The sequence below is a fragment of the Abramis brama genome (assembly GCF_963993115.1).
Source record: "Abramis brama genome assembly, chromosome: 15".
Lineage (NCBI taxonomy): Eukaryota > Metazoa > Chordata > Actinopteri > Cypriniformes > Leuciscidae > Abramis > Abramis brama.
In genome coordinates this window covers 31,075,328-31,102,070 of record NC_139977.1, presented here as the reverse complement: position 1 = coordinate 31,102,070, position 26,743 = coordinate 31,075,328, and the positions used below count along the sequence as shown (strand labels likewise).

Sequence of the window (26,743 nt, the reverse complement as noted above, 5' to 3'; positions counted from 1 at the left end):
TATTCCAGTCTTTTAGCCCGTATATCAGAGACAGATATGTGTGATTTCCTGTTCTTCTGGAGATGTCATTACCCGCATGTGTTATAAAGTGTAATGGATGGCCCCGGAGGAGTCGTTTGTGATAATGAAGATGAGGCCTGACCCGCTCTCAAACATGATTGCTCGCGTGTTCACACCCGCCGCTCACTCTCGTATCAGCACAGCTTCACTTACCTTCTACATGCAGGTACAAAATGAACAGTCGCCAAATGCTAAAGAACAAAAAACTTTAGTGTAAAGTTTGCCAAAGAAATTCAGCTAGAGTTATAAATATACATAAAAATACACATTTGGCATTACCGATTAGGGCTGTGACTTTTGTGAAAGCATCCTGTTTGATTTGAGACATAAGTGTTCATTGAATCGATTGTAAAATCGATTTTCCATGTCTAAAGACGTTTCCATTTTAAACGGCAAATATAGGCAAATCAACGGACAACTAACAGGCATTAGAACGAACGTAAAGAGGGGGTAAAGAGAATTATTCCTGATGATTTATTGGCGTGAAGTTTCGTGCACAATGACAAACAGGAGTGCAACATTCTCGAAAAACAATAAGCAGAGTGGACTGCCAGAACATCAATGAAAAACATCACTGCAGGCTTCAACATGGCTGTGTTTACCATTAGAAATGTCAAACAAATTTCGCCTACAGGTGATTGTAGACCGTAGCCCGAATCTGTATCTGTATGCCTGAGACTGTCTGAATACCAGCAGAATTCACATTTTTGTAGTAGAAAGAGACACATTATGCAGAAGTAGGCTATAATTTGCTGTTAAGTGTGTGTGTCAGAGCCTGTAGTTGCTGTGTGACGTGCGTTCGCTGCGGGCGTATCGTGTCGAGCTGGACGCGCTCCGAGAGAAGGCCGTTAAAATCGATTCCCTATTTTCATTATCGAAACTTGTGTTGGTTGGTCCGATCCATTGTGCAATCGATTTTCAAATGTAAAGTGACAGCCCTATCACTGATACACCAATACTGCTACTGATGTCTCTATGAAACAGAATTTTTTCTCAATTTTAGCCATTAATTACAGGCATTCAGAATTACAGCATAATTGAAAGCTATCATTTATCTTTAAGATAAACTTATACCGTAACTTAGCATCTAACTCAAACACTGGCCAGTGAAAGGCTCAGCATAGCATGAAAATGTATTCGTATTTGTGAGTGATTACTGCAAACGTTTTTCAGTCAAGAGCAGTGAGTGTCTTTTGTTCTTTGATTAACATTAATGACAGACATCGCAGCTGCAGGTTTATTAGGCTTCTGTCACTTTAAGAGCTGCCGCAGATGATGCGGATCTGAAGCACATCCTATTTTTTCACATCTCTTTACATACATTCAAGTCTTCATTTTACTAATTTAATTGTGCTTGCGAGGATACTCGACAAAACAGGCATTTTGGCATAATTCTGTGTGCTTTTGTCCATTCAAGCGCTGTCTGGAGCGGCTTTCTGTGCGCACGAGTGTGTGTGTGTCACACAGACAGGAGATTCACAGACGTGTGCCAGCCTTCTCTTTTGTGTCTTAACATTGTGAATGGTTTAAAAGCATTTGCTTGAATAAGAGTGTGATCATGTATTGTAACGCTAGCCAAAGGATGATGGGAAAAAAACAGATAAAAAGAATTTACACGTTAAACTGGAAAAAATAATCATGTGTTGATTATATTTATGATGATTTAAAAAATATTTTTATACTTATTCTTTCAATGAATATATATACACACATAGTTGTTTTGCAGTAGTTAGTAAGTAAATATATTTAATTATTACAATTTAATTGAAAAATATATATTTAAACAAAAAATATATACATAGAAATATATACATAGTTTTTTAACAGGACTAAAAATAAAAAAATTCTACTACTACTGTTTTTTTCAATAAAATACTGCAAAACACACGGTTGTTTAGAAATATTATTTATTTGGATGATTATTTATTTATGAAACTAATAACTTTTACCATGGTAACACCTGATGTATGTGTGTGCGCACAGATGGCGGTTGTGTGATGCAGTCAGCTGGTGAATTATTAATTCTTAATCCAGTGCATCTCAGAAGAACTAGTTTTCCTGTCTCTAGGAGGAAGTGAAATGTCACGGTTCTATATTTAGAGAGACAAATATTTTGTTTTGAAAATAAAACAAATATTAGAGTGAAGAGGTCAGATGGGTGGAGAAGTGGACAGGGCAGATGAGTTCATGTGTGTGCTTACCTTCAGACGGTCTTTAGGGAGGGCCACAGCACCTTTCTTGATGACCTCTTGAACTCTCTCCACTGATAGGTCACTTCCTGCCTGCTCCAGTCGCTGGCTGAAGAATCCAATCACCTGAGACACAAACATACACACAGTCAAGAGCTATGTTGCCAGTCACTGTGGCTCTTTTTACGTACATCATAAATGACTTGTGTCTCAGAGCGGCAGATTAGACACAATAAACACCGTCATGATATATATCTTGTGTTCTGATGCTGGTGTTTGGGAACGCAATCATGTGAGACGCATGTGGGAGGGAATTAAACCGAGTAATTTTGATGACAGAGACTTTTCAGAACGACCAAACCAACAGTTGAGATGCTGTGCGATGCGATTGGTCCGCTGGTTAGTCTCATTGAGGGATTTATTCGGTATATATATTTCCATCAATCGTGGTTTATGCATAAATCTTCATCGGATAAAAAAAATGGTCCGCCTCAATTGAGTGCATACGTTTTTATGCACCCTTTTAGAAATGATGCACATCTTGGTATTTCCATCCAGCTTTTGATGCGATATCCCAAAATTCGTTGATGTAAACACAGCTAATGCCATGACATCAATGCAATGCTATAAAATATGATGTTTGCACAGTGTGTGTGATACAATATCCCAGAATGCAATGTAATGATGAATTAATTAACAGCAATAATCAAACATCTTCATTACTCATCTGAGTGTCAAAAGGACTCCCAGGTAGAAGAGATATTGTATCTCAATGGGACCTTCCTGGTTAAATAAATAAAATTAAAAAGCTAAAACCATATCTAAACCAGAAAAAAGCAAACAGAACCCATTATAATCAGAACTAATTGAAGACATTTGTACGAATTTTTTTTAATATGCACAATTACTGTCCTTATTTCTAGCATGACAACTGGATTTCTGAATTTTAGAAGAAAGAAATTCACATTTTATGCAGCACACAGTATATACGGTGCAGTTTGCAGTGCACTAGTATTCCATTAATTCAGTTTTGGATGAAAGCAATTTTATTCTGCGTGGTGTGTTTAAAGCTGGAGGGAGTCATGCAGCATTAATGCACCAGTGTGAGTGTGTGTTTAAAGAGGGAATTTACATCCTGACTTCTGTAGATTACCCAGAAGCCCCCTGGGCTTCTACTGCACAATATAAATGCAGTAGGTTTAGTGTAAATCTCTTCATCTATATGGATGTTTGCACTGAGGATTATGAACCATGTGCTAGAGTATCATCTTTAGAGAGTGATACGGACAGCCACATGAACTACATATCTAAACAAAAGCAAAAGCAAAAGCTCTGTGAAAAAATCTAGTGAGGTGTCAATCTTAGGCAACATATTTAGGCATATAAGCACAGTACTTTTGCAGTACAATGGCACAGTGACGGTAACATATACCATAGTAGGTATTTTTTAGTGCTTTGTTGTTAAAAGTTACCTAGTTTTGACCAAACTCAATGTTTTGGTCACATATAATTATTTATACACATTTTTAATATTTTAAAAATAATCTTCACAACATGTCAATGTAAAACTCTACTGGAATCAACAGCAATCGTGTGAAATGCTGCTCATGAAGAGTGTTTCAAATCAGTCACTTATGGGGTTCAGTTTCAGCGCATCTTTTCCATGTTAATCAGAGTGTTTTGTCCTAACCAGGCGCGACGGCGACACGCGACGTTTCTAATTTAGAAACGGTTTCTATTTTTTTGCGACGTCGCGCTGGAACAACAAACAATGTGTGGCAATGATAATCTCAGGTACTGTTTATGTGCTTTATTTAATGTTAAAAGCGTGTAATGTGACTTTGAATATCATTTAGTGCTCCAGCTTTGTAGCTGTAAAGCAACAATGGATATAATTCACCTCAGATCTTGAAATTAAACAAATGGAAACAAGAACGTGAACAAACAAGTGTATTATTTGACAAAGATTGTTTTAGTAACTCAGTATCCTATGTATTTTTTAAATGGTGTAATATTTGTGAATTTGATTATGTAGCTACTTATTCATTTTCTTGCGAGTGCCGTCAAGATTACTCTCTAGTGCTGTGCACTTGCCGCGAGACTCCGCCCACACGCTGTTCTGATTGGCTGTGATTTTTGATTGACGTTGTGGGGTCTCACAGTCGCGTCGCGTCTAGACACACTGCCTGTCGCTGGAATTTTATCGCGTCACGTGTAGTTAGGACACGGTGTGATTGGCTGTGGGTTTTGATTGATTTTTACGCATCTAACAATCGCGCCGCATCTAGTGTGGACAGACAAATTATTTGTCGCTGGAAACCTATCGCATCGCGTCTGGTTAGACATGGTGTTAGAAGGTAGCTATCTGTGTATTCAGTAGATCGCTCACTATGGTTTGGAACAGGGCAGGAACACACAGTCACTCACCGTGTCAAGGTTCTGCATGATATCCTGGAAAGAGGGATGCGAGCGAAACTGTTCGAACAGTTCTCGCTTATAGAGCAGCGCGTACAGCAGGTTCGGGTTGTGATGGAGGGAATTACTCAAACAGGAGTTTATAATCTCCAACATCATTCTGATCACCTCCTCGATGACATTCAGATCCTGAGCCTGAGGGGGAAAAAGAGAAAATGCAGTGAGTAATGACAGAAAAAAATAAACAATTTACTCTGCATTTTCTAAGGCAAATGATGAATGATTTCTGAAGGATCATGTGACACTGAAGACTGGAGTAATGATGCTGAAAATTCAGCTTTGATCACAGGAATAAATTACATTTTAAAATATATTCACATATTTTAAATTGTGATAATATTTCACAAATATACTGTTTTTACTGTATTTTTGTTCAAATAAATGCAGCCTTGGTGAGCAGAAGAGACTTTTCAAAACCATTACTAAATCTAGTCAATCATAAACTTTCGAACGGCTTGATCAGTAAATCCAAACAACACTAATTGTCTCCTAACCTTTGCATCCCTGGTTCAAACGCATGGACTAATGCTGTCTAGGAAGGTGCCAACAGTGCAGAGAACACCACACTGTGTGTGTGGGTTAAATGGGTTAACATTTCCCTGTGCTCTGCTGCAGTCTGGGCCGTCACACTTTTTCTGGGTCACACACACACACAGAGACACTTAAAGCGGGGGCAACAGAAATGCATCTTTTCTCCCTTTTTTGCAGCCGCATCATATATATTTCATGCATCAAACTGAAGCATGTTTGAAGCCAATGCTGTAAGGATGTATAGAGTGTGTGAGTGTGTGTGTTACATCAGCAGTTTGTTCAATGCAAACCCAGAAATCCCCACAAACATATAGATACTGGCCCACTGGCCTTAACCCGGGGTTAAAATTGATGTTAAGACAGGTATAATTGCATTACAAAACTATAAAGCATTATATCTTGAATAAATAAGTATAGGAGTTCTAGTACTAACTGGGACTGCTTCAAAGAGTGCAATTCATTATAAAATGCACAACATAACATGCCAATATATTGTTTAAACATTTGAGCATGAGCTAGTATTATAATGTATTATAACTGTAGTAGCTGTTGTTTATGAGAATATCTTCACATAAACCATTGCCAAAAGATTCTTCTCTTCAGTAACACAATGCATTTGACATTCAAATTCGTTAAAAAAATGTTTTAAAAAAAATGTCATGTCTCTGAAGAGCGTTCAGTCTCTGACCTTTGACCTTCTCATTTCCTTTTCTCCCACTGTCCTTCCCTATACAGAGTCTCTGCCTGCAGCCATCTCGGCCTCCTCTTTATGTTATTCATCTATTGCTTATTCTCAAGACTGATGTCAGTTTCCGAGCCACAAATCTCTCCGGACAAAAGCAAGTTAATGGAACAGAATGTGCAATCCGGTTTCCATAGGAACGAACACACACACACACACACGCACACACACATGCACACACACACCACATCAAATGCTCTTTGTGTGGAAGCTAACAGAAGTGATTTTAGGAGATGGCAGCTCGAGAAAGCTGAGAGTGTGTGTAGTGAAACAAAAGCCTGGGAATGTACAAAAACACACAGTTTTATGGAATTAGCTTCAATGACTGTACGACAAACAACCGCAGCATCGTTTACAAACACTGCAAACATAATTCAACTCCTGGGAGAGAGAGAGTGGGAGAGAGAGAGAGAGAGAGAGAGACAGAGATAGAGAGAGAGAGAGAGAGAGAGAGAGAGAGAGAGAGAGAGAGAGAGAGAGAGAGAGAGAGAGATAGAGATAGAGATAGAGATAGAGATAGAGATAGAGATAGAGATAGAGATAGAGAGAGAGAGAGAGAGATAGAGAGAGAGAGAGAGAGAGAGAGAGAGAGAGAGAGAGAGAGAGAGAAAGGAAAAGACAAATATAAAGACAAGAAAAAACAAAGAAATAATAAAATAAGATAAAGAAAAGGAAAGGAAAATTAAAAAGAAAGTAAGGTAAATTAAAATAAAATGAAACTGAAAAGAAAAGAGTAAGATAGAAAAGAAAAAAGAAATAAAAAGGAAAAGCACAGAGAGTGAGAGAGAGAGAGAGAGAGAGAGAGAGAGAGAGAGAGAGAGGAAAAGAGAAAAAGAGAAATAGAAAGAAAAGAAAAGAAAAAACAAAGAAATAATAAAATAATATAAAGAATGGGAAAGGAAAATAAAAAAGAAAGTAAGGTAAATTAAAATAAAATGAAACAGAAAAGAAAAGAGTAAGATAGAAAATAAAAAAAGAAATAAAAAGGAAAATATAAAAAGAAAAAAGGATAAGAGGAAAACTAAAATAAGTAAGAAAAAGAAAATAAGATAAATAAAATTAAAATAAAACAAGAAAAGACAAAACAAAGAAAAGAAACTCATCCTGCAGTGTTTTTGCTCCAGAAATGAATGTTTCTTCAGTGGTTGAGGAGAGTGGACAGTAGGAAGGTCACATGACAGTAACAACATGGCGGATGTAGTACATCCGAATTTCATTCATACTACCCATATTATTACTATATAGTGCACATTTTTTAGCGGTCGCGAAGTTCAAGTGTAGTAGCTACTCAGACAAAACGTGATTTCGGATTTCCCTCAAAGAGCCAGACACATACGTGTGTAAAGCGCTCAGTCCCGCTGACCTCAGACTGAATCACTCTCACAGTGGCACCAGAGCCAGAAGAACAAGGGCTTTACTGGAAAGACAGCAGGTTTTGGAAAGGCCTTTGTGATTACTGTTCTGCTTGAGACTCACCAAGATAAATTCCTCTGGAAACACACACACAAACACACGTGCACACGATTAAGCCGCCTTCAGTGTCCCCATACGGCACCGTCTGTTAATACCTGAACCGCGGCGACAGAAGAAACACCATCCTTGATGTCAGGACACGTATAAAGGCGACATCTGACACCGACGCATGATGCAAGCATGACCCCAATCATTGACCCCAATGCTGTTGAATTAAAGCAGGAATGTGTCATTCAGGCGCCTCTAGTGGCAGCAAACAGAACTGCAAAAATAATGACTGATTTCAAACAGGTTTTCGTGGAAAACGTGCATTAAGTACAAAGCCCTTGCAATATTTCTGACCCTAAAATTAGGGATGTGTGGAAGTTCATCAAACAAAATGCCAAAATTAAAATACATAAATTGAAAAAACAATAGACGTTTTTTCAAGCTGAACCCTATCCGGACAGTCGAATATTTAATGCGTTCATTATTTCTTATATCCCTTTCTATTCTAAGCTTCTACTATTTAGAACTTTTGTATTCATAGCACTTCTCGTGATATTGCCTCCTGAAGATGAATCGCATGCTGTATTCCTCATTTGTAAGTCACTTTGGATAAAAGCATCTGCTAAATGAATAAATGTAAAGTGGTAGTTCACTTAAAAAAAAAAAAAAAAAAAAATCTGTAATGAATTACTCACACGTCGTTCCAAACTTAAGACTGGTTAATCTTCTAAACACACATTAAGATATTTTTAATCAAACCTGAGAGGTTTCTGTTCCTCCATTGAAATCCATTCATCCATGCAACTTATAAGATCCAAAAAGATGATTAAGGCATTGCAGAACTAATCTATATGAATTCAGCCGTTTAATATAAGTCTATATGATTGCTTTATATGATGAACAGATTTAATTCAGGCTTTTATTCAGATATAGCTTGTGCTTCTGTACATGTATGTGTGTTGATCAATGTTTAGACGCAAATAAAATCTGTTCATCACATAAAGCGATCGTATCTCTTCACAAGACTTGGATTAAACCGCTTGATTCATATGAATTTGTTGTATGACGCTTTTATGATCTTTTTGAATCTTCAAAGTTTTGGTTACATGGACTTTCAATGGAGGGACAGAAATCTCTCGGGGATTCATTTCAAATATCATAATTTGTATTACGGGATTGGAACGACACGAGGTGAATAATAAATGATGACAGATTTGTATCTTTTCGTTTTTGGCCCTCCGCTCTGGGTCGCGTTCCTCACACCTTCTCCTTCCCACCAGACAGAGGAAATTCCTGCCCTCCGTTCCCATGACGACCCCCTACATGTCGGAAAAGATCTGCGGACGCAGCAGTCGGGAATATTAACGGGGTGGGAGACTGTCGCCGCTGTTATTAACCAAATTTAAGAGACTTATGAAACAAACGTGCAGGACGGGATCAGACCGAACCTGGAAATTCGCGTCTAGACCTGCGGTTCTCGACAAACAGGTCAAAGGTCCGTTCAAACTGGTAAACAATACTGGTCTGGTACTTGATGTTCGAAGTGAAATGTGGGCGGTGAAGCAAAAGCAGTTGAGAAGGACGTCTGGGAAACCGGATCAAACTACAACCTAGAAGGAAGCTGGAGGTGTCTAGACAGAAACAGGGAGTGATAATTAGACGAGAAGAACGTAGGAGTGAATTAGGGATGAGAGCGATATGCTCTACAGTACAGACTAATGAGATTACACACACACACACACACACACACACACACACACACACACAGAGAGACAGAGAGGGAAAATCAGGTCAGATGTTAATGTGTGAATAACCTGTGTGTGGAACAAATCCTACACAGACACAATCAAAGCACTTCTGTAGATAATTCAAGTATATTCTAATCATATAGTCTAATCATACACAGATGTTATGCTGTGTGATATTACTATTTTTCATTAATTAATATTGGTCTGATTATTTATCACCATAACATTCATCAGAAGAGTCACTGTGAGTGGAATGTACATATAAACACTATTGTTTGGGGTTTTGTAAAGAAATTAATACTTTATTCAGCAAGGTGGCATTAAACTGATGAAAAGTGACATTTCTAATAATTTATAATTAATATTCAACCAAGAACCCTGACAAATATTGATAAAGATCAGAAATGTTTCTTAAGCAGCAATTTATCATATTAGAGTGATTTCTGAAGGATCATGTGACACTGAAGACTGGAGAAATTATGTTAAAAATGCAGCTTTGATCACAGGAATAAATTACATTTTAATATATATTCACATAGAAAACAGCTATTTTAGATTGTAATAATATTTCACAATATTACTGTATTTTTGATCAGCCTTGGTGAGCAGAAGAAACTTGTGTCTGCTTGACAGCGTGGGTTATTTCCACCAAAGATTAACACCTATGCTAAAGGGTTTTATTGCATCACTAACCGTCAGTACATAAGCCAATGACTCATAAACCTAGAGAGAGACAAATAAAGATGTTACCGAAAATCAAATAGTGTGTATGTGCATTGAGAAACAGATAGAAAGGAACAGGAAGTGCACATGCATCCAGTGCCAGACAGTCATTAGTCATCTGTCTGTGTGCATACGTGCATGAGCGCGCGCGTGTGTGTGTGTGGTCTAATGATCAGCTAATGACTGTGATGTCAATACCATCTAAGCCAGTAAGAGGCAAACTCCTGTCTCCATGGTTACAAGCCCTTATGCTCTCAAGCAGAGGTCAGGGGTCAAAGGTCAGGTCAAGGCGAGACAGTGATCCCAAGAGGTACATGGTTGTCGCCATGGCAACAGTCAGGTAAATGACGGAAGTGAGATGGGACAAATGACGATTCATCTTTAAGGGTGAATCTTTTACTGATTCACTAAGATTTGAACACCGGTTTGACACATTATGATCAGAAACTGAGTGCTGGACTACATATTGGCTTTTGGAGGACGCTGAGGAAAACAAGCTCAGCGTTTCCCGTCAGTAAACGCTCCAACTGCTGCGTCGACAATCAAAAGAGCCTTTAAACAGCAGAGATGAGAGGACTGAGGATGAAACAGATGGAGAAGAAAACGAGGGAGGAAAAGAAGGGCAGAGGAAGAGACAGGTAGGAAGTGTGTGTGTCTTTAGGGAGATGGTATATAGGTCACTTTCTGACCTGTATTAAGACACTGAGACATCCCATAATCGTGGCACTGCAGTCTAACTCTCTCTCTCTTCGTACAGATCAGGGTTATTATAGTTAAATAAAACTTAAAGGGTCGGTTCACCCAAAAATGAAAATTACCCCATGATTTACTCACCCTGAAGCCATCCTAGGTGTAGATGACATTCTTCTTTCAGATGAACACAATCAGAGTTATATTAAAAAATGTCCTGGCTCTTCCAAGCTTTATAATGGCAGTGTATGGTTGTTTCTGTTTTGAAGTCCATCAAAGTGCATCTATCCATCATAAAAGTGCATCTATCCATCATAAAATTGCATCTATCGATCATAAAAGTGCATCTATCCATGATAAAAGTGCATCTTTCCATCATAAAAGTGCATCTATCCATCATAAAAGTGCATCTATCCATCATAAAAGTGCATCTATCCATCATAAAAGTGCATCTTTCCATCATAAAAGTGCATCTTTCCATCATAAAAGTGCATCAATCCATCATAAAAGTGCATCTTTCCATCATAAAAGTGCATCTTTCCATCATAAAAGTGCATCTATCCATCATAAAAGTGCATCTTTCCATCATAAAAGTGCATCTTTCCATCATAAAAGTGCATCTTTCCATCATAAAAGTGCATCTATCCATGATAAAAGTGCATCTATCCATGATAAAAGTGCATCTTTCCATGATAAAAGTGCATCTTTCCATCATAAAAGTGCATCTTTCCATCATAAAAGTGCATCTATCCATCATAAAAGTGCATCTTTCCATCATAAAAGTGCATCTATCCATCATAAAAGTGCATCTTTCCATCATAAAAGTGCATCTATCCATCATAAAAGTGCATCTTTCCATCATAAAAGTGCATCTATCCATGATAAAAGTGCATCTATCCATGATAAAAGTCCATCTTTCCATCATAAAAGTGCATCTATCCATGATAAAAGTGCATCTTTTCATCATAAAAGTGCATCTTTCCATCATAAAAGTGCATCTTTCCATCATAAAAGTGCATCTATCCATGATAAAAGTGCATCTATCCATCATAAAAGTCCATCTTTCCATCATACCATCATAAAAGTCCATCTATCCATGATAAAAGTGCATCTTTCCATCATAAAAGTGCATCTTTCCATCATAAAAGTCCATCTATCCATGATAAAAGTGCATCTTTCCATCATAAAAGTGCATCTTTCCATCATAAAAGTGCATCTTTCCATCATAAAAGTGCATCTATCCATCATAAAAGTGCATCTATCCATGATAAAAGTGCATCTATCCATGATAAACGTGCATCTATCCATCATAAAAGTGCATCTATCCATCATAAAAGTACTTCAAAACAGAAACAACCAATCACTGCCATTATAAAGCTTGGAAGAGCCAGGACATTTTTAAATATAACTCAGATTGTATACGTCTGAAAGAAGAATGTCATCTACACCTAGGATGGCTTGAGGGTGAGTAAATCACGGGGTAATTTTCATTTTTGGGTGAACCGACCCTTTAAACCATAAAATAACTTTTGTTACTTAAAATAAAATAAACAATAATTGAAATAATGAACTGTTTTTACCCCAGCTAATTTTTAATTTTCATAAGCATATCGGCTGCTTGATGTCTTGGAAAGCAGCTCATGTAGTCAGATTTTAGATAGCTGGCGATATCCATTTCATAAGATGTTCTTCATGTACAGACACACAGTCTTAACATCACAGACTGCATCTGTTCCCATAGATTGAAGGAAATCCCATGGCGATAACAGTGACAGCAGACAAAAACAGTGTGTGTGTGCGTGTGTGAATGTTGTTTGTCTTATAAGATATGACAGAGGAAAGGCTTGCAAAATCAAATGAAGTCTAAACTCGTGCTTGATAACTGCGGTTTTGGACATCCTTCCCATAAAACTCCTCTGAGAAACACAGAAATACACAGAGCCGGAGCCCAATCATGCGCTTCTACTGAAGAAAGGGTGGTTCTGGGAAAACTGGCTCTGCATTGGCTCTTAAACCCGCTGGTGGGACAACATCCTCGCAAAGTCCGGTCTTCAAAACAACAACAACATCAACAAAACAGACAACACAAACCTAAACGGCTTCTGTAATAATGACACTTGAAAACAAACACCCGGGACAATACTCTAATTGTATAATCCTAATAATATTGTACAGCTATTTAATTACATTTTATGAGTACATAAAACTCAGTTTTCTGTCCATCTCAAATAAAACACTTCATAAAAAATAATATATTTTAATCTTTTTTTATTCATCTATTATAATTAATAATAATTGATTACTAATTTAAACTACTTTTTTACTCAAATACCTTCTGAATGCTTCATCAGAGCTTATAATAGCATTTGTATTAATGATAATAATAATAATAATAATAAATAGATAGGAATAAATAATAATAATTATTTGTAATCATAAGTATTATTATGTATTACTATTATTATTTAAATAATATTAAATGATAATTCTATATATTTTTTACAATTAAAAATAATTGATTGGTATTAATTTTACTCATTTCAATAACATCCAAATGCTTCTCCAGATGTATATTATTATTATTATTATATTTCTTATTATATTAATAAAAAAACAATAAATAATAATAATAATGACAATAATAAATAGTTTTTTTTAATTGATCAGATTTTTCCATATATTTTTATTTATTTATAATGGATTACTATAAATTTTATTTGTAAATGTTTATAACTTTTATAACGATTCACCAGAGATTGTGATGGCATAAAGATCCTAAATCAAATTAGTTTGGGTGTTAAAAAATGTTCTCAGAAACTAGGAGTACGTCTGTTCGTTTTTTCATGGGCAGGTTATGAAGTAACATAGCAAGATGTCGTCATCATTCAGTGGAACTGTGGAAACTGATGGAAAAGGGAGTGTGAGTGAAGATATTCAGACAGAGAGAGAGAGACAGATGGACAGATGGAGAGGAATAGATGTGAATGGAAGGAGAACGAGGCACAAAGCAGGGGTGCGGGGCTTAATCAGGACAGCAGACTGCAGTCTGACCCACTCAGACACACAGCAGACATCTGCAAGGCTCCGGCCTCAGGCTGTTTGTGGAACAAACACACACACTGAAGACTCCCATCATCTCACACACACTCCATTTACATCCCCATTGTCCCAGACACCCCCACCCCCTCTCTAGGGTTGGCTGCTGCCCTCTAGGGTCGAATCCACTGACCTATATGACCTCCTGAAATAGCCCCTCCCCCTTTCCTACCAAGCCCCGCCCTCCCTTTATGTCTACTATGTGTCTTTATGTCTAGCCAGAAGGACTGTCTGCAGACAGACACCCACACACACACACACACACACACACACACCTAATGATGCTCTAAGATCATGTCAAGGGCTCAGGGTTGCTGTTTACACCTGGTTTTAACATCCGATGATCAGTTGAGGCCAAAGCAAATGTGTATTGGCGGGGCTGGATGCTTATTTTTCCCAAGGAGCACATGTGCTACTAATTTAAACATTTTAGGAGCGCATAAAGTAGTTTAGGTGCGCAATGAAAATGTATCAAATAATTTGTTTTTCCCTGATAAAAAAGTATACGAGGAGAACATGATTTTATTTGAATGTAAAAATCATACTAGGTTTTTTAAATATTTCTGCTTCATACTGTATTTATTTAATAAATCACAGAATTACTTATAGTAACACTGAATTAAATTCCAGATACAGTGTGTTGTGTAAGCGAAATACCAATAAAAATGTTTTGATTAATGCAGGACTTTTAATTATAAACAAGCAGAAATGCAACGAGACTCTTATTTTGAAATGTCTTCACTACTTCCATGTGCTCATTTAGACGATGAGGGTGATCAAATATGAACTCTTAAAACCACCATAAAGTAAATATTTTCATAATTCATCAACCATAAATCATAAGCATTTATGTAATTTAGACATGCATTTTCAGTAAAGCTGCTTTGAAATGATGATATGTATTGCGAAAAGCGATATAGAAATAAATGTTAATTTAATTTAATTGAATAAGCAAATTGCTTGGCATAAATGTAGCAGCAAAAGCAATGAATTTACTCTGAAATGTACACCACTCATATTAATTTTATTAAATTATAGCCTTTTGAAGATTAATTATCATGATATCACGCCATAATCACGATTCCGGCCCCAAATTTAAGACCTCTTAAAAAAACAATCACGACTTTTGTTATACCATTTAAGACTTCGGACCTTAAAAATGAAAAGAAATATGAATTTAAGACTAAACCTACTTTTTATTCGCACATGTACTCCTTAATACATTTTACAGTTCGCACACATCTATTTTTAGTCACAAATGCATGAAATGCGTACCTTGAAATGCAATGCAAGTCGCTTTGGATAAAAGCATCTGCCAAATGCATAAATGTAAATGTAAAATGCTCGAGCCCTGATGGGTTAATGTGAACCAGTGAACTGAGGGATTGACTCACATAGTCGGGCAGGACGGTCCTGTCGTCTGCTCCCAGAGGCCCGTGCAAGGATTGGGTCGCCTGCTCCAAAACTTTATTGTGCTTCTTAGACAGCAGAGCAAACAAACTGAGAGAAAGAGAGAGAGAGTGAGAGTTAGAACCACAAAGTCTTGCTTGAAATCATTACACAAGATTGTATTTGTCTCGTCTGTCACCGTATCAGCAGAAAATCAAAACAGCGTGTCACGATGATGAACGACGGTGCGTCGTAAACCTGCTGCGTTTGTTTTGCCTACCAGATTTTCAGATGTATAAGATCGTAATCTCCTCATATGCCTTCGAGAAGAAGAGGCATCTAAATCGATGCCACCCCTGCAAAGATAGGCCACTTAAATATGCTGACTTCTGCGATAGATACCTTGCTTTGGAAAACATTCAAAGGCAGCACGACATGTATTCTTTCCTGGACGCAATCCCACAATGCATTGTGCTGAGCTCAGAGAAAGATGGCAGACAAAGCAAGAGAAATGTTGATTATAAATATACTTGCATTTCATTCAATACTGAAAATGATCTATGAAAAAGGTGTAATTAAAAACATTATTTTACCCAATACTTCTGTATTTTAATTCTAATTAGGGTTTTGCTGCATTCTATCATTAAATTCTATTGGAAAAATTTTAGTATTTATTTTATGGTATTTATTAATATTTTTAATTAGCTTTTATTTTTATTTTTCTAGTTTTCATTTTAGTTTTTTTTTGTTTGCAATATTATAATTTAATATATAATTTAATATAATTATTATTTTATTTATTTTTTTATAGTTTTTGTTTATTTCCAGTTAGTAGTTTTAGTGCTTCAACTAAAACTTCTAACTTTTATTTAGTTTAGGTTATTCACCTTTCGGCTTTATTTCAATGAACAAAAATGCTTTAAATTGAAGCAACTAGAGTTGCTGCCTGTGTCGGTCACTTATTAGGGTCCATGACAGCTATAAAAGTTATATAGGCGGCTCAGCAGGCTTTGGGACTGTGCTCTGGTTTCAGAGCTCGTTTAATGAAGCTTAAGTTTGTACAGTATGTAATTTGGGTCAGAGTTTTCTCTCAGGTCTGGGCACGAGGGCTGGATCAGAAAAACCTCCAGACTTGAGTTTCTCTAAGAAGTTTTTCAAATCCAGCTCGACAGGAAAATGGGTCACATTTTAGACTCAGGGAGACAAAAGCCTACAGGACAGCGTGATGTTCTCAAGCATTTCTGCCCTCGCTCTGAGAGTTAAAAATATAGAAACCAGGCTGAAAGTTTCCCAAAACTTGAATTGGTATGATTTTTTTTTTCTTAACAAAAGCCTCAGTCACAACCTTTGCTGTGTAACTGTGATAGTCTGAATTTAAAGGGATACTTCACCGATTAGCATTAAGCTTTGTATCAGTAGAAACCCGGTAGTATTTTCGAGTGACCGTGCTTCCCTCCCTCATGTCCCCGAGATGAGAGATTTCTGTATTGTGTGTCTGGAAAAAAAACCCTCAGATGACGTAAAAAACGTCATTTAGCGCCATCGGAGGCTTTTTTGTCCAGAGGCGAGAGACTCCAGCCAGTAGGAGGAGCTTGTTTCGCTTGTGTTCAACCCGTCCATAGGGGGATCTCACGATAAAACGCCGTCTTTTCAGTTTCGAGTCGACTAGTAGCCTAGTTGTATCATTTCTTCCGACACTGCCCTCTGTAACCGGGAGGCGTGGCTTGGGCGTGGCCTCGTAGGGTAGCGAGGCAAGTGCATTCTGGGAGTTGTTGTCTTTCATCCACATGAGCCAAAAATACATTTTCTGGCTTTTCTCAGTCTAGAAGGCACCAACTTCTAAAATAATTTCACATTTCTACTACATAAATGACCCAATTTAAATACACATTCATCTTTCCAGCGGTGAAATATCCCTTTAAACAGTGTTGTTGTTAACTAAAACTATAAAACTGTTTTTATTGTTAATTTAAATAACTCGTATATAATATATAAACTTATATATACACACAGTATATTAAATGAAAGCTTAAAACAAAAAACTTTAAGTACTAAAATGAGTAAAACTACAATAAAAATAAATTAAAGCTAAATAGAAATATAAAAACTAAAACTATAAATACATAAAAATACTACAACTTAAAATTAACACTGAAAAATATGAAAATAACAGCTAATTAAAAATATTAATAAATATTATTAGAACTATTTGCATTGAAGGAAATACAAGCATCACTTCTCTTTCCCACTGAGCATTGCATTCTGGGATTGTCAAATGCTGTCTAGGTAGGCAGTTTACTAGGTCATCATGTTGTAAATCAAAAATCATTCTCACAGGCATACATATACCCACATTAACAGCTTTCCGACCTGGATGGCACCTAGTAATAGCGTGTGATAATAGCCAGCCTGAGATTAGCCAATCAGAGTCCTTGTATGTTAAAGGCAGAATTAAATATAAATCATTGGTAATGATGAGTTCCCTCACAAGGGTGACCTTCAAATCCTCGTCTGCTGGAATGTGCAAGTATACGTGGGTGAAAGACAATGGAAGTGCTGTGCATGTGGGGTTATGGAGAGCAGCAGGCATGATGGGAAGGATTAATGCGTCTCATACTGATGACCTCATCAATCACTAAAGGAAGGCACATGCCTTGAGCTCTAACCATATGAAGCAGTCATACAACACACACACACACACACACACACTTACTTCTCTTCACTCTTACAACCCTTGAGTATGTTTGGAATTGCACTTACTAGAATTGCAGAATGAAAACTATGGAAATGTTATGCAAAATGAATAAACTATAAATTAATTGCAGAACTAAGTGACTGATATTATTGGACTGCTAAGTAATGAATATTTTCAGAACACTGAACATACTGTTTGTACTCTGTAAAATAGACTACTAAAAATAACATTTCATTTTAAATACATAAAAAAGTAGTGGTTTCATTTATTAAGTGCTGTCCAGTTCAGAAAAACATATTTAGCATGTTACCTCTGATAACAGATCACTCTAAATTGTAATATGGACTTTCTGTAAAGCTGCTTTGAAATGATGTGTATTGTTAAAAGCCCTGTACAAATAAACGTGAAATGAATTGAATTAAATGTTTAGTTGTTGTAGTTTCATTTTTTTTAACACAACATCGGACTAAGAATACTAAAAATAACATTTAATTTTAAATATATAAAAAGGTAAAGGTATACAAAAAGTGTTGCACAATCATGAAGCAAGTATCATGAATAAACACTTCAAACAGTGGTGTGCACATCTTGAAAATATAATTTTTTTTGTCATATATGTATAATAACATATATACAGTATATATTAGTGCGGTCAATTGATTAAAAAAAAAAAAAACTAATTAAATCGCACATTTTTCTGTAATTAATCGTGATTAAATCACACCTAACATTAAAGTTTTTAATATATTTTATACTGTAATCATTTCACATTGAATCTCCAAAACAATGTAGAAACAACATCAGGACGGTATATTTAAAAAATTTGTTTAATGGTATCTTTTTACTTAGCACTATGAATGACTGATACCAGTAGTGATACTGATGTCTCACTTTTTTTTTTTCTTTTTTTTTTCAATTTTAGCCATTAAAGGGGTGGTTGATTATGATTTCACTTTTCTAACTTTAGTTAGTGTGTAATGTTGCTGTTTGCGCATAAACAACATCTGCAAAGTTGCGACGCTCAAAGTTCAAAGCAAAGGGAGATATTTCCTTTTCCAGAAATTGTTTAAGGACTACAACAAACCGCTGGTAGAGACTACACGAGCTTCCTCCCGGGTTAGTGACATCACCAACCCTAAAATTTACATAAACCCCGCCCCCGGGAACACGCAGTCCATGTTGAGAAGAGGAAGAGTTGCTGAAGTCGAGCACATTTGTGACTCTGCTCAAGCTGTTGGATCCGTCTTTTCACATTTATTGCAATACAGTGTGTAACACAAATGCTATAGCATGTCACTCTGTAGGAATCTTACAACAGTTCCCACAATGGCGCTTTATGGATTATCAAGACAGAATATGCTAATCAATGACTTGAAGATAGTTAACTCCACATCAGCAATATAAATCCATCAACTAACCATTCAGAAACGTCCTGTTGCTTCTACATGTTGTCACTTCTTCTTTAGTCTCCATCATTGTCCGACTCCAGTTTAAACATAAAAGGCAGAACAGATTCTGACATTTTAGTGTGTGTCTGCGAGGTAATCGGAGCTGCTAACACACACACGAGCTCTTGAAGCTCCGCCCTCTGTGCCGGGAGCAGCAGCTCATTTGCATTTAAAGGGACACACATGAAACAACGCGTTTTTACTGACCCTCAAAAAGGGACAACTTTAACATGCTGTACAAAACTATCTGTGGTGTATTTTGAGCTAAAACTTCACATACACACTCTGGGGACAACAGAGACTTATTTTACATATTATAAAAAGGGGCATTATACCACCCCTTTAATTATAGCCATTCAACATTACAGAATATGGAAAGCTATCATTTTTAACATTTAATAGGCTTTGAAATATATAATCAACTTTTCATTTAAGGGAGCTTAAAACAATCTTCACAGAAACCCATTGTAATTAATGCCACATTTAGCTGTGCCTTCAGTATGTCAGGGCTTCTTCTATTGGCCCAGTACATATATACGCGCACAAGTACAGATTTGAGCTCTTTTTTGCATCTTACCACGCTTGAATACCACTTGTATGAACGATAGCGTGATCATATACTGTAGCGCAGCCAAAAAAATGGATGCCGCGTTAATTGCGTTCAATATTTTCAATGCATTAAAATTAAATAAAAAAGATTAATTTTGACAGCTATACATATTGTACAGTATGTAGTTAGCTAATATTCTGTTTTTTTAAACACAGGCCTTCTCTCTTTTACCTATTTTCTTACCTGTGCATGTGAGCGTGTGTGTTGCATCTATATGCTGCATTAATGTTCATTAAAAACCTGACGGCGATGGCTAATATAACTTCAGTCATGGATTATTATTATTCTGACAGCTAAAAACATCTTGCGTCATGGAGAAAACAACAACATGTCATTATAGTTTGTGTCAAATTAGAGTCGGATCAACTCATCTGCTGTGAAACCGTATCCTTCCACAAGAAAATCTTGGTGGTGTTTGCCTGTACAAATCAGTGTTATTTTATTAATATACTTTTATCTTAATATTTTGAAGTAGATTCTATTTTTCTATTTTACGTTTTCATTTTAACTTTAAAGTTAGCAATTTTGTTGTGTTTTAGTAATTTTTATTAGTTTATTTAGATATAATTGTTTTAGTACTTTAACTTGATGAATAAATAAATATGATACATTTTGCCTTGGCAAAATAAAATAAGTTTAATATTAATGTTTATTTTATTTCAAGTATTGACTTTTTGTTTTAGTTAATGGTAATGACCCTGGAACAAAACTCACCACCATGTGGTTGCTAGGGCATTCTGGGATATACTGACCCAAAAGAGTTCTCCCATCTGTTTTATGATCCAGCAGGATAAATCATGCATCTGATCATTTAGTAAAGTAACGGCACACTTCTGCTCAAAAACACACATGGTTTGAGGAATCAAGACTGCAGGTCGACACAAACTGAAATTTAAAGTATATGCAACAGTGCTTGACTTAGCAAACACCACGCAAACAGGAAAACAAATCAGAACATAAATATTATCATCCCACCTGGTCTTATTATCAACTGTTTCCTCTAAAGCAAACAACAGCAGCCCACAAGCAAAACCCATGCCAACGAGCACTCAAACATCCGTTAATAATTATTTTGTAATGTTGCTGGCATGCACACCGCTCAGGCCTCGTTCGGTCTGAGATTATAGTTTGATTTGTATTTATTTCGGGGATCAAATCTATGCAGTAGCAGCAGGAAGGGCAGACTGCAGAGTTGAGAGTGTTTATACGAAACACCAAGTCACTGTGACCTACTGAGAGAGTCAGAGCACATTAAATGCCCACTGGCACACACACAGAACTATCTGTCCGTCTGGTCTGGGTTTTTGATCTGTCTGATACACACACACACGCACACACAGTCTGGAACTTTCAGTCTAGCTAAATCTGTGCGTCTGTTATGGTCTGTCTGTTCACGGACAACTGAAGTGCTTCGTTCGGCGTGTGTCGATTATCGAGTCTCTTTTCTGTGTCTGGAGCAGGTGGCGTTCTCACTGTGCTAATGGGACACGAAGCAGCAGGGCTGCACTTTGTCGACTCTTAAAGCCACTCTGAGCTAAAAATACCCCGTCTGTCTCTTCACACAGGGGTACTTCAGTGCACCTGGGCTTTTAACACACACACACATACACACACACACACACACACACACACACTTCAGCTGCTAATATATGCAAGTGAGTGTGCAGTTTGGAATGATCATGCTGTTGACAGATTAGCAGGTCTATCAGATCAGGTGTGTGTGATTGACAGTGTCGTGTGGTTCTCTTGTTCTGCACACAGAACACCTGTGGAAAGAGCCAAAGACACTTCAGGTTCACTCCTTAACATGACACAACAATCTCACAAAACTTGTCAAGAACATGCAGGGACATATTGTACCCCAAAAGCAAAAGGAAATCATATTTTGTATTCATATATGTTGCTTATTAAGCCTATTTTACATGTGGCACATTAAGCACATTTAACTCCCACAATTCTCATTACTATAATGTATGAAAAATTAATGCAAAAAGTATATATATATATATATATATATATATATTAGGGCTGTCAATCGATTAAAATTTTTAATCGCGATTAATCGCATGATTGTCATGAGTTAACTCGCGATTAATCGCACATTTTTTTTATTTGTTCTAAATGTACCTTAAATTAATACTTTTCAAGTTTGTAATACTCTAATCAACGTGGGCATGGATAAATATGGATGCTTTATGCAAATGTATGTTTATTATCGAAACCATAGTCAACATAGAGCATGAAGAGACATGTTTCAAAGGTCATAGATGTTTTTCAAAGAACTTGTTCATGTCTATTAGACACATGTAGAAAGAACAAAGAAATACCAGGTTCCCATTACTTCTCTTTCTTTGCACTGAGCAATTAACACAAACATGTTTAGATTTTTTGCATGACAGGGCAGCTCCTCTGAAAATGCTAAATGTACATTTATTATTTATTATTACATTATAGTTTGTCTCTCTCTGTGCCCATTTTGATGAAGCTAAATTCTCAATAAAACTGTTTTCATTGGTATATTTTGCTGTTTCTGTTGTCAAACAACGCAATGAATATGAAATGGTGACTGAAACGCGACCCATTAAGACATAACCAGCTCTCCCTTCCAAGATGTTAATCTGCAAAAAAATCCTGATAATCGAGCCGTCGTCTGATGAAATCAAATACACATAAAATAAAGACAATATCTGTGCTCTGATTTCGGCTATACTTGCATGTAAAATTAGAGAAGCAACATAAATTCTGTGTTTAACTGAATTAAAGCGCTGCTCCTCTCTCCATCGCGAGACGCAGAGAGAGAGAGAGAGAGAGAGAGAGAGAGAGAGAGAGAGAGAGAGAGAGAGAGGCGCGCGCGCGTGCTGGGAGAGCAGTACCGGCGGTACCGGTAGATTCTCAGAAACTAAATAAGGTTTGGGCGCTTTGTTGAAGGGAAAAAAATCGCTAAATGGGTCTGCAATGTCGCTAAGTTGGCAACACTGTGTATCTCCATTTCTCCAACTAGGTTTTGGGCCACGGGTTAAACAGAAAATACGCGCTGCGTTAATCGAGCGTTAAAAAAATTAGTGCCATTAATATGATTTTGCGTTAACGCGTTATTAACGCGCTAACTTTGACAGCCCTAATATATATATATATATATATATATATATATATATATATATATATATATATATACAGTGAGGAAAATAAGTATTTGAACACCCTGCTATTTTGCAAGTTCTCCCACTTGGAAATCATGGAGGGGTCTGAAATTGTCATCGTAGGTGCATGTCCACTGTGAGAGATATAATCTAAAAAAAAAAAATCCAGAAATCACAATGTATGATTTTTTAACTATTTATTTGTATGATACAGCTGCAAATAAGTATTTGAACACCTGAGAAAATCAATGTTAATATTTGGTACAGTAGCCTTTGTTTGCAATTACAGAGGTCAAACGTTTCCTGTAGTTTTTCACCAGGTTTGCACACACTGCAGGAGGGATTTTGGCCCACTCCTCCACACAGATCTTCTCTAGATCAGTCAGGTTTCTGGGCTGTCGCTGAGAAACACGGAGTTTGAGCTCCCTCCAAAGATTCTCTATTGGGTTTAGGTCTGGAGACTGGCTAGGCCACGCCAGAACCTTGATATGCTTCTTACAGAGCCACTCCTTGGTTATCCTGGCTGTGTGCTTCGGGTCATTGTCATGTTGGAAGACCCAGCCTCGACCCATCTTCAATGCTCTAACTGAGGGAAGGAGGTTGTTCCCCAAAATCTCGCAATACATGGCCCCGGTCATCCTCTCCTTAATACAGTGCAGTCGCCCTGTCCCATGTGCAGAAAAACACCCCCAAAGCATGATGCTACCACCCCCATGCTTCACAGTAGGGATGGTGTTCTTGGGATGGTACTCATCATTCTTCTTCCTCCAAACACGTTTAGTGGAATTATGACCAAAAAGTTCTATTTTGGTCTCATCTGACCACATGACTTTCTCCCATGACTCCTCTGGATCATCCAAATGGTCATTGGCAAACTTAAGACGGGCCTTGACATGTGCTGGTTTAAGCAGGGGAACCTTCCGTGCCATGCATGATTTCAAACCATGACGTCTTAAGGCCTATTTATACTTCTGCGTCGAACTGCCGCCGTAGCTACGTCGTAGGCTGTGTGTAGCGCGCGTACCGTACGGCGTACCCTGACGTGCACCTCTCCAAAAATGTAACAACGCGTCAATTCTACGCGGACGCAAACGCTGTGATTGGTGTGCCAGAACCCCTCCCTCTGGGTTTCACATGCTCCCTAGGTGCGCGTCAACGTGGACAACGACGCAGAAGTATAAATTAAAACCAACACGTTGCCTACGGCGTATAGGCTCCGGCGTAGGTCCGACGCAGAAGTATAATGAGGCCTTTAGTGTATTACCAACAGTAACCTTGGAAACGGTGGTCCCAGCTCTTTTCAGGTCATTGACCAGCTCCTCCCGTGTAGTTCTGGGCTGATTTCTCACCTTTCTTAGGATCATTGAGACCCCACGAGGTGAGATCTTGCATGGAGCCCCAGTCCGAGGGAGATTGACAGTCATGTTTAGCTTCTTCCATTTTCTAATGATTGCTCCAACAGTGGAACTTTTTTCACCAAGCTGCTTGGCAATTTCCCCGTAGCCCTTTCCAGCCTTGTGGAGGTGTGCAATTTTGTCTCTAGTGTCTTTGGACAGCTCTTTGGTCTTGGCCATGTTAGTAGTTGGATTCTTACTGATTGTATGGGGTGGACAGGTGTCTTTATGCAGCTAACGACCTCAAACAGGTGCATCTAATTTAGGATAATAAATGGAGTGGAGGTGGACATTTTAAAGGCAGACTAACAGGTCTTTGAGGGTCAGAATTCTAGCTGATAGACAGGTGTTCAAATACTTATTTGCAGCTGTATCATACAAATAAATAGTTAAAAAATCATATATTGTGATTTCTGGATTTTTTTTTTAGATTATGTCTCTCACAGTGGACATGCACCTACGATGACAATTTCAGACCCCTCCATGATTTCTAAGTGGGAGAACTTGCAAAATAGCAGGGTGTTCAAATACTTATTTTCCTCACTATATATATATATATATATATATATATATATATATATATATATATATATATATATATATAAATAAATATTTAAATTAATATTTAAATTAATAAAAAACATTACTGTAATATAAAAAAATACATACATACACACACATATATATATATATATATATATATATATATATATATATATATATATATATATATATATATATATATATATATACATATATACATATATACATACACATATACATACACACATATATATATATATATATATATGTATATGTGTATATATATGTATATGTATATGTGTATATATATGTATATATGTATATATGTATATATATATATATATATATATATATATATATATATACATATATACATATACATATATATACACATATGTGTGTGTATGTGTGTGTATGTATGTATTTTTTATATTACAGTAATGTTTTTTATTAATTTAAATATTAATTATTATTATATTATTATAAAAATATACACACACACACACATTTAAAAAACTAAAAACACCCCAAATTAAAAAAAAATTCCCTGTAAAATATTTTGTTTAAAAATGTTTTTATATTAATAACAATGTATTAATTAAATTACTTAATATTGAAATTACTTAAAAATATTAGTGTAAAAAAAAAACATACTGTATTGCAGTAATGCAAACAGAGAATCAACATTGAGAATAAAGAGAATTATTGAGAAAAAAAAAAAAAGAATTTGAGAGGAAATTGTGTTTCTCATGAAAAAAAAAATATATAATAAGATCTCTTAATGCTACTAAATTTAACATTTAACATTTAAAACCAATAAAACAGACCATGATAGCTCTATTGAAAAAGAGTGAAGAGAGGATTTGTTTGTGTGAACTGCTCGTTTAAGGAGAAGGCTTTATTTTAACAAAGTGAGAATGTGAAAGAGAGTCGGGGAAAACACAACCCTGAAGGTTCTCGTTAAAACTAACAGACCCATCAAACACTTTTAAAGTGCTTAATTTGACAGGTTTAAGATCAAAACAATCAATGCCGCTTTCAAACTAACAATCAGAATCAATCTTCATTCCAGTTAGTGACTGATCTCTACCGGTCCACTGAGATCCTTCCAAACGTCACAGAGTAAATCCATAGCAGTTCCACATGAATCTACATGATCTGAACATGCTAACAGGACTCATGGGGTTAACATGGAGAGTTTCTGCATCAGCCAATCATGGCTCTTTATCGAAAAACACTTCCTCAAACCTGAGGTTATTGGCAGTACAGACTGAGGGGAACAAATTACAGCTTTGAACGAAAAAAAATTGTGCTTATTTAAATAAAGTATGCATTACATTTAAAGGGCACCTGTGGCGAGCAGGACGAGGCCGAGGGCCGTGAGAGAGCGGCATGAGGCCGGTGGCGTGATTACTCTGATGAGCGACACCTGCAAGACGCACCGGTCTCGAATCTCTCACGGAGGAGCGGAAGCATAAAGGAGGAGCGACGACAGTGAAGAGCGAGAGAGGACAGGCCTGATTTTATGTTGTGTTTTGTTTCTGTTTTGTGTGGCCAGCAGTCGTCCGTGAGGGGCTGCTGGCTTTTACTTTCATTTTGTATTTGGTTTATTTTTATCATTAAAATGTTGAATGTTCGCCGGTTCCCGCCTCCTTCTTCCCATAACTATTGAACCTCGTTACATTGGTGCCGAAACCCGGGAAGAAGGAGGAACGCGCTGTCAAAGAGCCCTCGCCGCTGTGGGGAATCCGCGGTGCCATCGAGCATGGTGAGCAGAGTCCGTCGCCATGGACGCTCGAGGCGGTGCGC

The 26,743-nt window shown here is 37.0% G+C and overlaps 1 protein-coding gene across 1 annotated transcript in view; it reads right to left on the bottom strand.

The window, feature by feature from the left end:
• Positions 1 to 26,743, bottom strand: part of dym (dymeclin) — a 79,725-nt gene that overhangs the window by 12,212 nt on the left and 40,770 nt on the right. Inside the window, exons 14-16 of the mRNA XM_084136766.1 lie at positions 15,110 to 15,215; positions 4,677 to 4,859; positions 2,262 to 2,375 (exon numbers count right to left, since the gene is read on the bottom strand). Coding sequence (XP_083992892.1) covers positions 2,262 to 2,375; positions 4,677 to 4,859; positions 15,110 to 15,215 — 403 coding nt within the window. The remainder of the gene's footprint in view (positions 1 to 2,261; positions 2,376 to 4,676; positions 4,860 to 15,109; positions 15,216 to 26,743) is intronic.